A 12,014-nucleotide genomic window follows, 5' to 3' on the forward strand; every position below is an offset into this window, starting at 1 on the left:
GATGCAAGGAGTTAATTTGTCTGGAAAAAAAAATGCAGCTCCATGCTGAGACTGCAGGATAATAACTCATTTTAGCTAATGGTGTGTTTGTCTAAACATAGTTAATACATTTGTGTTTGCTTGGTTTTGCCCCTGGGGGTTTCAGAGTAGAGTGATTGACAGGGACCGAGTCATGTGCTAATGGGAAGAGCTAAGTTTGCAAGATGTAAAGTTTCTCTTTCATTTTTAAAAATGAGCAGCATTCTGCCTCTTTCTCCAGAAGTGCTCTGAAAACTCTAGGACTGGTAACCTAAGTACAAACACGTAAGCCCATGTTTTGCTAACTGATTTTGAAAAGGGGTTTTTAGTCTGTAAGATGAATATTACTTGAATTGGAACTCATAGGGATAGGTTAGCAGTTAAGAATTGTATCTTGTCATGTTTAAATATTGTTCAATTGTTAAATGTTCAGCTAATTCTTTTGTTATAGTTAAACTATGTTGTTGAATAAAGTTTGGTTTGGTAAAAGCTTCCCATTTGTCAGTAGAATCGTGCCTGGAGTGAAACATCCTATCCTCACATTAATGCCAAAATAGAAAACTGTTGGGGTCTAGTCTGATTTCAGAACATACCTTGGGGTTTCTGATCTCGTACCCTCACACCATAATATCACACGACTAATCATACAAACACTATGCTGCATTGAAAATACAATATTACAGAGATTAAACTGGAGACAGCTGGAAACTCAGTTTACATCACAAAGATACAACTTATTGTAGAGCTATCAAAGTGTTGACAGGCTGTTGACACCTTTGAGATTCTCATCAGCATTTCAGCTGAAGTTCTTCATATTCACTAACTTGAAAAAATATTCACAAAGCAGCTGTGTACACTTAGCAATGGAGTTTAGGGATCTTTTGAATGGATTAATAAACTTTTAAAGGGTTTATATTAGTTCTAATGGGTCAAAACCTTTTTTTGTTGCATTAGATTCTCAGTCTGTCATCACAGACTATTCTCCAGCAGAGGCTGGACTGGGAAACCAATGTGCTGTCACTTTCTCTGTATCCCTTCATAACCTGGTAAAGTATTTCATACCATTTCTGCATCTAAAGCATCCTATATGAATTACATCTTTTATTACTATACATTAGAAAGGTTTGATTATAACAGCAAGTATTTACAGTACCTTTAACGAAGTTAAGTGTCTAATCAAAGGAGTGTTATCAAACAAAATTTGACATTGAGTGAGAGAAGGGTATCATGAGGACAGATTACCAATAATTTGTTCGAGGTAGCATTTCAAAAGGAAGGAAGGAAAGCAATCAAAAATCATGGTAGTTTAAAATGCCAGAATTGGAGGAGCTCAAATATCTCAGAGAATTGTAAGCCTAGAGAAGATTAGTGATAGAGGCGGAGAGGGAGGCCATGGAGGGATTTGAAAGCAAGGATGAGAATTTTATTTAATCAGAAGCCAATGACGATGAGTAGGGGGTGGTGGGTGAATGGGACTTAGTCTGAGTTAGGTCATGGGCAGCAGAGTTTTAGATTAACTCAAGTTTACAGAGGGTAGAAGATGGGAGGCTAGTCAGGATGGTTTTGGAATGGTCAAGACTAGAGGTAACAAAGACATTGAAGAATTTCAGCAGCGTTTGATAAGGTGCCCCATGCAAGGCTCATTGAGAAAGTGAAGGGGCATGGGATACAAGGGGACATTGCTTTGTGGATTCAGAACTGGCTTGCCCACAGAAGGCAAAGAGTGGTTGTAGATGGGTCTTTTTTAGCATGGAGGTCGGTCACCAGTGGAGTGCCCCAGAGATCTGTTGGTGGGGTTGTGGATAGTGTAGAGGGATGTCAGCAGTTGCAACGAGACATAGATAAGATGCCAGACTGGGCGGAGAAGTGGCAGATGGACTTCAACCCAGATAAGTGTGTGGTGGTTCATTTTGGCAGGTCGAATAGGATGAAAGAATATAATATTAAGGGTAAGACGCTTGGCAGTGTGGAAAATCAGAAGGATCTTGGGGTCTGGGTTCATAGGACGCTCAAAGCAGCGTCGCAGGTGGAGGCTGTGGTTAAGAAGGCATATGGAATGCTGGCCTTCATCAATAGAGGAATTGAGTTTAGAAATCGGGAGATAATGCTGCAGCTGTATAGGACCCTGGTCAGACCCCACCTGGAGTACTGTGCCCAGTTCTGGTCGCCTCATGACAGAAAGGATGTGGAAGCCATAGAAAGGGTGCAGAGGAGATTTACAAGGATGTTGCCTGGATTAGGTGGCATGCCTTATGAGGATAGATTGAGAGAGCTAAGTCTTTTCTCCTTGGAGAGGCGAAGGATGAGAGGTGACCTGATAGAGGTGTATAAGATGTTGAGGGGTATTGATAGAGTGGATTCGCAGAGGCTTTTACCCAGGGCTGAAATGGTTGCCACAAGAGGTCACAGGTTTAGGGTTTTGGGGAGTAGGTGCAGAGGAGATGTTTGGGGTAAGTTTTTCACTCAGAGGGTGGTGGGTGCGTGGAATCAGCTGCCGGTAGTGGTGGTGGAGGCGGATTCGATAGGGTCTTTTAAGAGATGTTTGGATAAGTTCATGGAAGTTAGTAAGATAGAGGGTTATAGGTAAGCCGAGTAGGTAGGGACATGTTCGGCGCAACTTGTGGGCCGAAGGGCCTGTTTGTGCTGTAGCTTTTCTATGTTCTAGATGAGCTATGGCAGAAACAATGCCAGGGGATGTTATGGAAGTGGAAGAATACAGTCTCAGTGATGGCACAGATACAGAGTCAGAAACCCATCTTGGTGTCAAATAGGTTCACCTCAAGATGCAGTCAGTGGAGAGGCAATCAAGTTTGCGGTAGGGATTGAAAAAAATGGCTTTGGCCTTCTTAATATTTAACTGGAGGAAACTTCTGTTCATTCAGAACTGAACGTTAGATAAACACTGTGACAATTTAGAGATGGTGGAGGGATTGAGAGAGACGGTGCTGAGGTAGATCTGGTGCAGTATATGTTGAAACTGCAATGTGTCTTCTGATGATGTCACAGGGTTAGAACGTGCATGAGCAACAGGAGGGGGCCAAGGTTAGATCCTTGAGGCGCATCACAGGTAATGGTGTGGGAGCAGGAAGGGATTGATTGCAGATAATTCCCTGGCTATGGCTTGATGGATATGAAGGGGTGGCACAGTGGTTAGCACTGCAGCCTCACAGCGTTAGGGAACCAGATTTGATTCCCAGCTTGGGTCACTGTCTGTGTGGAGTTTGCACAATCTCCTTGTGTCTGTGTGGGTTTCCTCCGGGTGCTCCGGTTTCTTCCCACAGTCCAAAGATGTGCAGGTTAGGTGGATTGGCCAAACTAAATTGTCTCAGGGGGATTAGTAGGGTAAATGCATGGGGTTATGGGGATAGGGCCTGGGTGGGATTGTGGTCAGTGCAGACTCAATGGGCCAAATGGCCTCCTTCTGCACTGGATTCTGGGATTCTATGATTCTCTGATTCTTTGAATGGATATGAATGGAACCAGGTTACAGCAATCCCAAATAGTTGAATGATGGAGTAACGTGTTGGAGGAGGATGATTTAGTTAATTGCATCAAAGGCTTCAGACAGTTTGAGAAGGATCAGGAGGGATAGTTTTGCTTTGTCACGGTCATGTGACTTTGATCAGAATCAACTCAGTACTGCGGCGGGGTTGGAAACAAGATTGAAGGGATTTAAACCTGGAATTCCAGGAACGATGGGATTGGATTTGGAAGACAACAACACATTCAATAACTTTGTAGAGGAAAGGAGAGTTGGTGATGGGGTGGTATTTTGCAAGGATAGGGGGGAACCGAGGGCTGTTATTTTTTTCGATGAGAGAGATGATGACAGCAGATTTGCAGAAGGACAGCGCCTGAGGAGAGCTGTTAACAATATCAGTTAACATGAGAAATAATAGTCAATATGACTGCTATCACACATCTTTTTGTAGCCTGCACCGTCACATTTTGCTTGTGCTATGATAAAAATAATCTTCTTACTTTGAAAACTGTAGAAAGAGGTTAAGATTTTTGAGAGAGAGTGGGAGCCTGCACGAGAAAGAATGTGAACTTTCAATCGTGTCTGCTGATTATCCCCTCTAATTCCACTCCCTGACAAATAGATGCTTCTGTCTACACCACTGTACTAATTATCATCAAACTTACAGCATTAGGCTTCAAACCAGCAACCAAGCATGTCATCATTCATCATTTCTTGACTAAGTGGTGCGATATAGTTCTGCTTTATGGCCTCGGGTGCTGTGAACACCAACATATGCCTTGGTATCGATAAATATTAAGCAGTGAATCTGTCTCAAAAAGAATAAGAAAAATATAACAGAGCTACTGCACTGAGCATATGATGTTGACAACACTTCCATAAAGTAAACCCCAACCTGGACTAGTGGGTGTGCTATATGAAAGCAGCCGAACGGAATTAAGCAAGAATAATGCACCCTTCAGAGTTTATAATTAACTAAGTTTCTGCAACCTGAAGCCAAAGTTGTACCAGTCTCTACGTTTTGCTATAACTGCAGAGATCCAAGGAAAGTCCTTATTACTGCAAACCTGACCGGTTGATGTTTTATCTCTGCTAAAAAGAAAGGAAAGGATTTCTTACAGTTATACCAAAGCAATCATTACAGATGCTCTGTGCAGTCAGCTGGACAGGGCAGAGGTTATTAGAGACTTTTGGCATGACTGCTGAAAATGGTCGCATGTCCCAATCTGTTATTCTTGCGAGAAGGTTGCTATGTTAATGGATGAAGGTAGCCCAATCAACAATATATGCGTGGCCACTCCACAAGTTTTTGACAAGGCGCCACATGCTTTATTTGAAAGGGCCTATTGGGACTGGAGGGCAGATTATAGATTGGATAAAGATTGCATTCTTGTAGGAAGCCCATTGTTATTCATGGTAATGGTCCTATATGTAGAGTGGTTTCTAGTCGTAGTTCCACAGGAAAGAGTTAGGGACGGTCCTTTGCTATTTAAATTAATAGAAGGAAAGAGCTTACATTTATGTAGCACCTTTCACGTCCTCACAGCCAATTAAATACTTTTTGAACTTAATCAATCTAATATATAGGGAAACCCAGTAACAAGGTCCCCCAAGTCTCAGTGAGATAGACAACCAGTCAATCGTCCTTAATGAGGTTAGTTGAAGGATACAAGTTGGTAGGGAAGGACATCAATAATTCTGATATCCATCCAAAGGGGCAGCTTAAGTACTCATCTGAAAGACGGCACCTCTGACAGTGCAGCACTGCCTCAGTATCAGCCTAAATTATGTGTTCAACGATCTGGAGCAGGGTTTTGACCCATGACCTTCTAACTCAGATGAAGAGTGCTACCAATGAGCCATATTAATCTGAGTGAAGGCATCGGGGAAACTATACAAAAGTTTGCAGGTGACACTAAGATTTGTGCTAGCATTAGGAAGAAAGAATGCTCCAATCCAATCTGGGTGCGATGTGAAGAAACCTGACAGATGACATTAACTGTAGTGTTATGCTGGTGGGAGAATTGAGGATCAATGATACTTGGTTAAAACCTGAATGCATGGGATAAACAATGGAACTTTATCTGTTCAACAGTATTACATACATTGTGTAACCACTGTCCTTCGAGAAATTGAGAGGTTGCAAGCAAAACAATAATAAAGGAAGATGAAATCTGGTTTATCTCCATATGTACAAATAAGCCTTTGCTCCCTGCACCCCTTATTCTTGAGAGCGTTACTCTGGTAATAATAGTTTTAATTATCGTTGCTGAATTTTATTTTGGTTTAATTTGCTTTAAAAATGTCCTTAGTTTCCCTCCCCTTTAAATTCATTAACTTTTCTAAATAACTATGTTAACTCAAATTTTATAGCTTTTGGATTCCAATTTGCTCCTTTTCTTAAAGACCTGCCGGTTTGAAGTCACCATGTTCTCAGAGGGCGCAGATAGTATAGCCGGAACATTATCGGGGCGGGCAAGGCTTGTAGAACCGAATTCTCCATTGGCCTCAGGCAGGATTTTACGAGCCTCGCCCGAGCAAGGTCGTAAAATCCCGGCTTATTGTCTAAAGTAGAACAATGGGTAAAAGATTGTTTAATTGAGTCCTGAAAATGGGTTAGTAAAGTTGCCTTTTTACTTTAGTGCTATCATGCAGCAGTACGCTAACCTGCAATGTTCTTTAAACAGGAACATCTCAATAGTTCAATTGTAATTTCAGTGAAGTAGCTCATACGTAGTAGATCTAGAAATCATAAATGGTACCTGTTTAGGGGTCTGATCTACATTTCTACTTAACATATTTTAATCACATTTTTATAATCAACAATGTCAATTTCCAACGCTGATTTCTAATGGGACACGACTGGTAATTCGATAAAAGCAAAATGTTGCTCAAAAAAAAGACACACATCGTCAATGCCTTTCGTCTTGCACCCATCAGGTCAATTTACAAGAATATCAAATGTAGAGGGAATAACAATTTATACTTCATGAGAAAAGGGTGCTGATTGGTTGACAAGTGGACTCTAATGAGTAGAGGATTTGCCATGGAGAGTGTACCAGTTAACTAATGACTGACAGCTAACAGCCCAGCTTCATTTAAATTCAAATCGGACAGGCTGAATCTGATTGAACAAGGTATTGCTACGGGGAACGAGCCAGAGAATGGTTGTCACCTATTTTGTTTAGTTGAAACAGGCGCAATGTGTGTACATACTCTTCCTGTCTGCGAAGAACAGGGCCCTGTGTATTAATATATGTCTGTCCCCCAGTCCAACGCCGGCATCTCCACATCATTATTAATATATGTAGCATAAAGCTTCGACAACATGTGTTCTGTTGCATCATTACTCAAGTTCTGTACTACCAAGTGACTAAAAGCAAAATACGAGAAATGGAGATAGAGAAGTCAAGGAAGGGATTTAGGAAAAATAAGAGTTACTATTAATTTTATTTTTAAGTTTTAAAAAAATGTCATAAGTTGTGGGTTAGCCACTGGTTAGCCACCACCTTGAACTGCTGCAGTCCATGTGGTGTAGGTACACAGTGTTATTCGGGAGTGAGTTCTAGAATTCTGACCCAGCGACAGTGAAAGAACAGCAACATGGCTCCAAGTCAGGATGGGGTGTGTTTTGGAGGGGAACTTGTGGGTGGTGGTGTCCCCATGGATCTGCTACCGTGTCTTTTTAGGTGGTAGAGGTCAAAGATTTGGGAGGATCTGTCGAAAGAGCCTTGATGAGTCGCTGCAGCGCATTTTGTAGAAACTGCTGCCGCCATGCATTAGTGATGGAGGGAGTGAATGTTTAAGGTGATGAATACTGTGCCAATGAAGTGGGCTGCTTTGTCCTGGATGGTTGAGCATCTTGAGTGTTATTGGAGCTGCACTCATCCAGGCAAATGGAGAGTATTCCATCACACCCTGATGTGCCTTGTGGACAGGCTTTGCGGGAGTCAGGAGGTGAATTACTTTCTACAGGATCCCCAGCCTCTGACCTGCTCTTATTGCCATAGTATTTATATGGCTGGTACAATTCAGTTTCTGGTCAATGGTAAACCCATAAGATGTTGACAGTGGGGGATTCAGCAATTGTAATGAAGAAATGGTTAGATTCTCTCTTGTTGGAGATGATCATTGCCTGGCAATTACATGTGCAAATGTTACTTGCCACTTATCAGCCCAAGTCTGAATGTTGTCCAGGTCTTGCTGCATATGGGCAAAGACTGCTATAAAATCTGAAAGTTCCAAATGGTGCTGAAAAATGTGCAATCATCAGTGAACATCCCCAATTCTGACCTTATAGTGGAGGGTAGGTCATTGGTGAAACAGCTGAAGATGGTTTTGGCCTAAGACACTATCCTGAGGAACTTCTGTAGCGACATCCCTGGACTGAGGTGATTGAACTCCAACAACCACAACCATCTTCTTTTGTGCTAAGTATGACCCCAACTATTGGAGCGTTTTCTCCAGATTCCCATTGACTCGTTTTGCAAGAGCTCCTTGATGCTACAACTCGATCAAAAGTTACCTTGATGTCAAGGGCAGTCACCCCTACCTCACCTCTTGAGTTCAGCTCTTTTGTCCTTGTTTGGGACCAAGACTCTAATGAGGTCATGATCTGAGTGGCCCTGGCGGAACCCAAACTGAGTGTCCATGAGCAGGTTATTGCTGAGTAAGTGCCACTTGATGGCACTGTCGATAACAACATCCATCACTTTGCTGATGATTGAGAGTAGACTGATGGGACAGGGTCAGATTTGTCCTGCTTTTTTGTGGACAGGACATACCAGGGCAAATTTTCACATTGGTGGCTAGTTGCCAGTTTTGCAGCTGTACTGGAACAGCTTGGCTAGGAACACGGCTAGTTCTGGAGCGCAAATCTTCATTACTGTTGCTGGAATATTTTAAAGGCCCATAGCCTTAGTGTCTCAGACACTCTCATTTGCTTTTTTTAAAAAAATGATCTGGATGAAGGAGTTAATATGCTAAGAGGCAGTTAATATGCTAAATGGAAGTTAATCTCCAAAGAGTTCATTCCTTCCAGCTACTGTATAAAAACTAGTGGGTAGAGCTACTTAGGTCTAGGAGGCAGAGAGGAGAACTGGACGTGGGAGCAATAGAGAAAGATTGACTGCAAGAATGCTTGGGGGTCTGAAAATACTTTATTGGTGGGTGCGTAATAAAGTCTTGTGCATCCCTGGGAGAATTGGAAGCAGTGGGTGAGATAATTCAATTATTGGGAACTTGGTGTATAGGAGATGGGTGAGGGCTTAGGTCCAAAGGAAGAAGAGTGGGTTATAGCTGCACTGTGGCAGTAGAGAACACAGAGGGGAGATACAGAATGGTGGCAATGGTGATCAAGAGCAGGGAGCTAAAAGTAGACGGTGGATTCTCCCCAGGACACAGGACCAAGCCCCGAGTATTGGAGCATCCAAGAGCAATTGGGCTGGGCAGAAAAGTTAGGAAGTTAAGACAAGAAATAGAGCAACTGAGCCAGCACTCAAAACAAGTCGCCCAAATTGTCTCAACTTCTGGCACTGTTATTTGTTTTGCTTCTACTTTATCAGAGCTACGAGAGCAGATTACTTTGTTCTGTCAATGGCAGTAGGAATCAAAGTGCTAATGTGTTCAATTGCGACATTGATTCAAAAAGAACAAAGTAGGTTTTATACACTGGGAACTATTTTAAAGTAGCATTCCTGAGAAGAGTAAGGTAAGTGAGCCGGAGAATGAGAGTTCAGTCTCCAGCATAGAGATACGCACATGCTGCTTTGATAATATATACTAGTGATTAGCCATAGCTTGGCTAGGGAAGTGACCGTATTGCAAAGAGCTCGTCAGTCTCAGGTTACAACATCGGGCACCTAACATATTTAGATTGATTTTCAACAGTAATGAAGTGTGACATCTGCACAAACTGGGGTATTCCTTTTAATACACTGCTATGAAAAAAGACTTGAATTTTTATATAGGACATTTCACGACCTGAGGCCATCCCAAAGTGCTTTACAGCGAACCAAGCACTTCTGAAGTATTGTCAACAGCCGTAATGTGGGAAACATGGCAGCCAATTTATCCCCACCAAGTTCTCACCAGGAACAATGTGTAAAATGACCAGACCATTTGTTATTGTGGTATTTCTTGAGGTACAAATATTGGAAATAGCTCCCCAAGTCTTCTTCAACAAAGTGTCCCGGGATCTTTTGCATCCACCTTAACAGAGCAGGCAGGGTCTCAGTTTAACACCTCATCGGAAAATTGGCACCTCCGACAGTGCCGCACTCTCTCAGCACTGCACTGGAGTGTTAATCAAGATTTCCACGTTCAAGTCTCTGGAGTCAGAGTTGAACCGGCATCCTTGTGACTTAAAGGGTAAGAGTGTTACCAGGTGAGCCACAGCTGACATGCTCCCTGTGGCACTCTGCACGATAGGTTGGCTGACATGCTGTTTTATAATGAACATGTTATATTATCTATTGTAGAAGGTTCTATTTAACTGCAGCCATGTCCTTTCAAGGCCGTAGAGGCTAACTGCCATGATGTAAACAGTGGGCGACACCGGAGTTTAATTGCTTTTCTCACTCTAGGTCACAAACCTGTCTTGTTTCTTCCTATTTTTAAAGCTTGATTGGCAAGATCAGTCAGAGGTTGCAGTTTGCAGCTGCTGGATTGAATGGCTGTCTTTGCTTTGAACCATCACTGGTAAGGCTACTTAGAGGTTACAGAACTTTGTGACTCCAATGTTTATCTCTCTTTCTATAATTTAAATTAAACACGTGACACACAGGAATGTGAGCATGAAGCATGATGGAAAGGATATACATACTAGATGGACCATTTTACAACAAATATATATTGATGACATTGAAAGAGATAGATGAAGAAGAGAGATACTCAAAGAGAAACAGGGGATACAGATGGGGCGGCACGGTAGCACAGTGGTTAGCACTGCTGCTCCACAGCGCCAGGGACCTGGGTTCGATTCCTGGCATGGGTCACTGTCTGTGTGGAATTAGCACGTTCTCCCCACGGGTGCTCCAGTTTCCTCCCACATTCTGAAAGACGTGCTGGTTGGGGGGGTGCATTGACCTGAACAGGCGCTGGACTGTGGTGGCTAGAGGAATTTCACAGTAACTTCATTGCAGCCTTACTTGTGACTAATAAATAAACTTCACTTTTATAGATTAAATTTCGATACAAAATGCTAAGATTTCATAGACATGTGGGATAGACCTCAAAACATAGACATAAATTCAAGGACAATTAGAGATGGGCAATAAATGCTCGCCTTGTCAGTAAAGCTGACATCCTATGAACAAAAAAAATAAAATACCAGATTAAATAGATAAGACGATGTTTCGTGAAACTCTGGAATTTTTTCTGCTTACGGCGATGTACTCCCATTAAGTAACTTTTATTGTTAGCATCTAAACTTAAATGGGCGGCATGATGGCATGGCGCCAGGGACCCAGGTTAAATTCTGGACTTGAGTGACTGTATGGAGTTGCACGTTCTCCCGTGTCTGCATAGGTTTCCTCCGGGTACTCCGGTTTCCTCCCACAGTCCAAAGATGCGTAGGTTAGGTGGATTGGCCATGCTAAATTGCCCCTTGGTGTCCAAAGGTGTGTAGGTTAGGTGGATTAGCCATGGTAAATGCGTGGGTTTATGGGGATAGGGCAGAGGGGAGAGCCTGGGTGGGAAGCTCTTTCAGAGAGTCGGTGCAGATTTGACAGGCCTCTTTCTGCATTGTAAGGATTCTATGGCTCATTCTAACTTTACAAAAAACTCAAGACTCAGATAGTGCTAACTGCTACATGCACACAGGGCAGGCTTAACTTCTCTCAAATTGGTTGCTAACCCTGAAATAAAACCAGAAAATGCTGAAATGACTCAGCAGGTCTGGTAGCTTCTGTGGAGAGAGAAACACAGCTAATGCCTCATCGACTTGTCGTCAGCACTGTTATTTCAGAATTCCACCATCCGTAATGTTTTGATTTTGGCTTGGTAATAACCCTGGTTCCACCTGTTTGAAATCAGAAAACTCAAGTTGTTTGGATGTTCTGAAGCTTCAGTTCTGAGCCCTGCAGCAACAAATCTAACACTAAAAGGTTTTTATGAACAACTTGTTCACCTCCACTGCTGAAAATAGATCAGTTTCTCTGAAAGGAATGGTTCCAAATGTACAGTACACATTATTCTCATTCACTTCCTTTATTAAGTTTTCCTTTCCTTTGCCTACGTTCTTTTTATGTCACCGCTGAGGCCACTTTTCCTTGTTCAAGAGGGGCTTTCACATGATCCTCATTTTAAATTTCTAGGTAATATTAAGCTTTGTGATCTGCTTAATAGAAAAAGTTTGCTCCTGCTTCATGTAGATCAATCTAGAAAGGTTGCATAAACTGATCAATTGCTTCAAAAAGGCAAACAATTACTCTGAAAATGCTGTGGCTTACAGGCTGTTAACTTTACTTACCAAACAATCCTTCACTTGAAGCAAAAAAGAGATATGTCTCCTCTG

At 42.3% G+C, this 12,014-nt stretch overlaps 1 protein-coding gene across 2 annotated transcripts in view; it reads right to left on the reverse strand.

Annotated features, from left to right (window-relative positions):
• stx18 (syntaxin 18) overlaps positions 1–12,014 on the reverse strand; it is a 160,173-nt gene that overhangs the window by 42,708 nt on the left and 105,451 nt on the right. The window contains exon 3 of one of the 2 annotated variants that reach the window (XM_078210141.1): positions 6,167–6,241. The exons of the other annotated variant lie outside the window; for it this stretch is intronic. Coding sequence (XP_078066267.1) covers positions 6,167–6,192 — 26 coding nt within the window. The 5' untranslated portion in view covers positions 6,193–6,241. The remainder of the gene's footprint in view (positions 1–6,166; positions 6,242–12,014) is intronic. 2 annotated transcript variants of the gene reach the window in all.

The sequence above is a fragment of the Mustelus asterias genome, chromosome 1 (assembly GCF_964213995.1).
Source record: "Mustelus asterias chromosome 1, sMusAst1.hap1.1, whole genome shotgun sequence".
Classification (NCBI taxonomy): domain Eukaryota; kingdom Metazoa; phylum Chordata; class Chondrichthyes; order Carcharhiniformes; family Triakidae; genus Mustelus; species Mustelus asterias.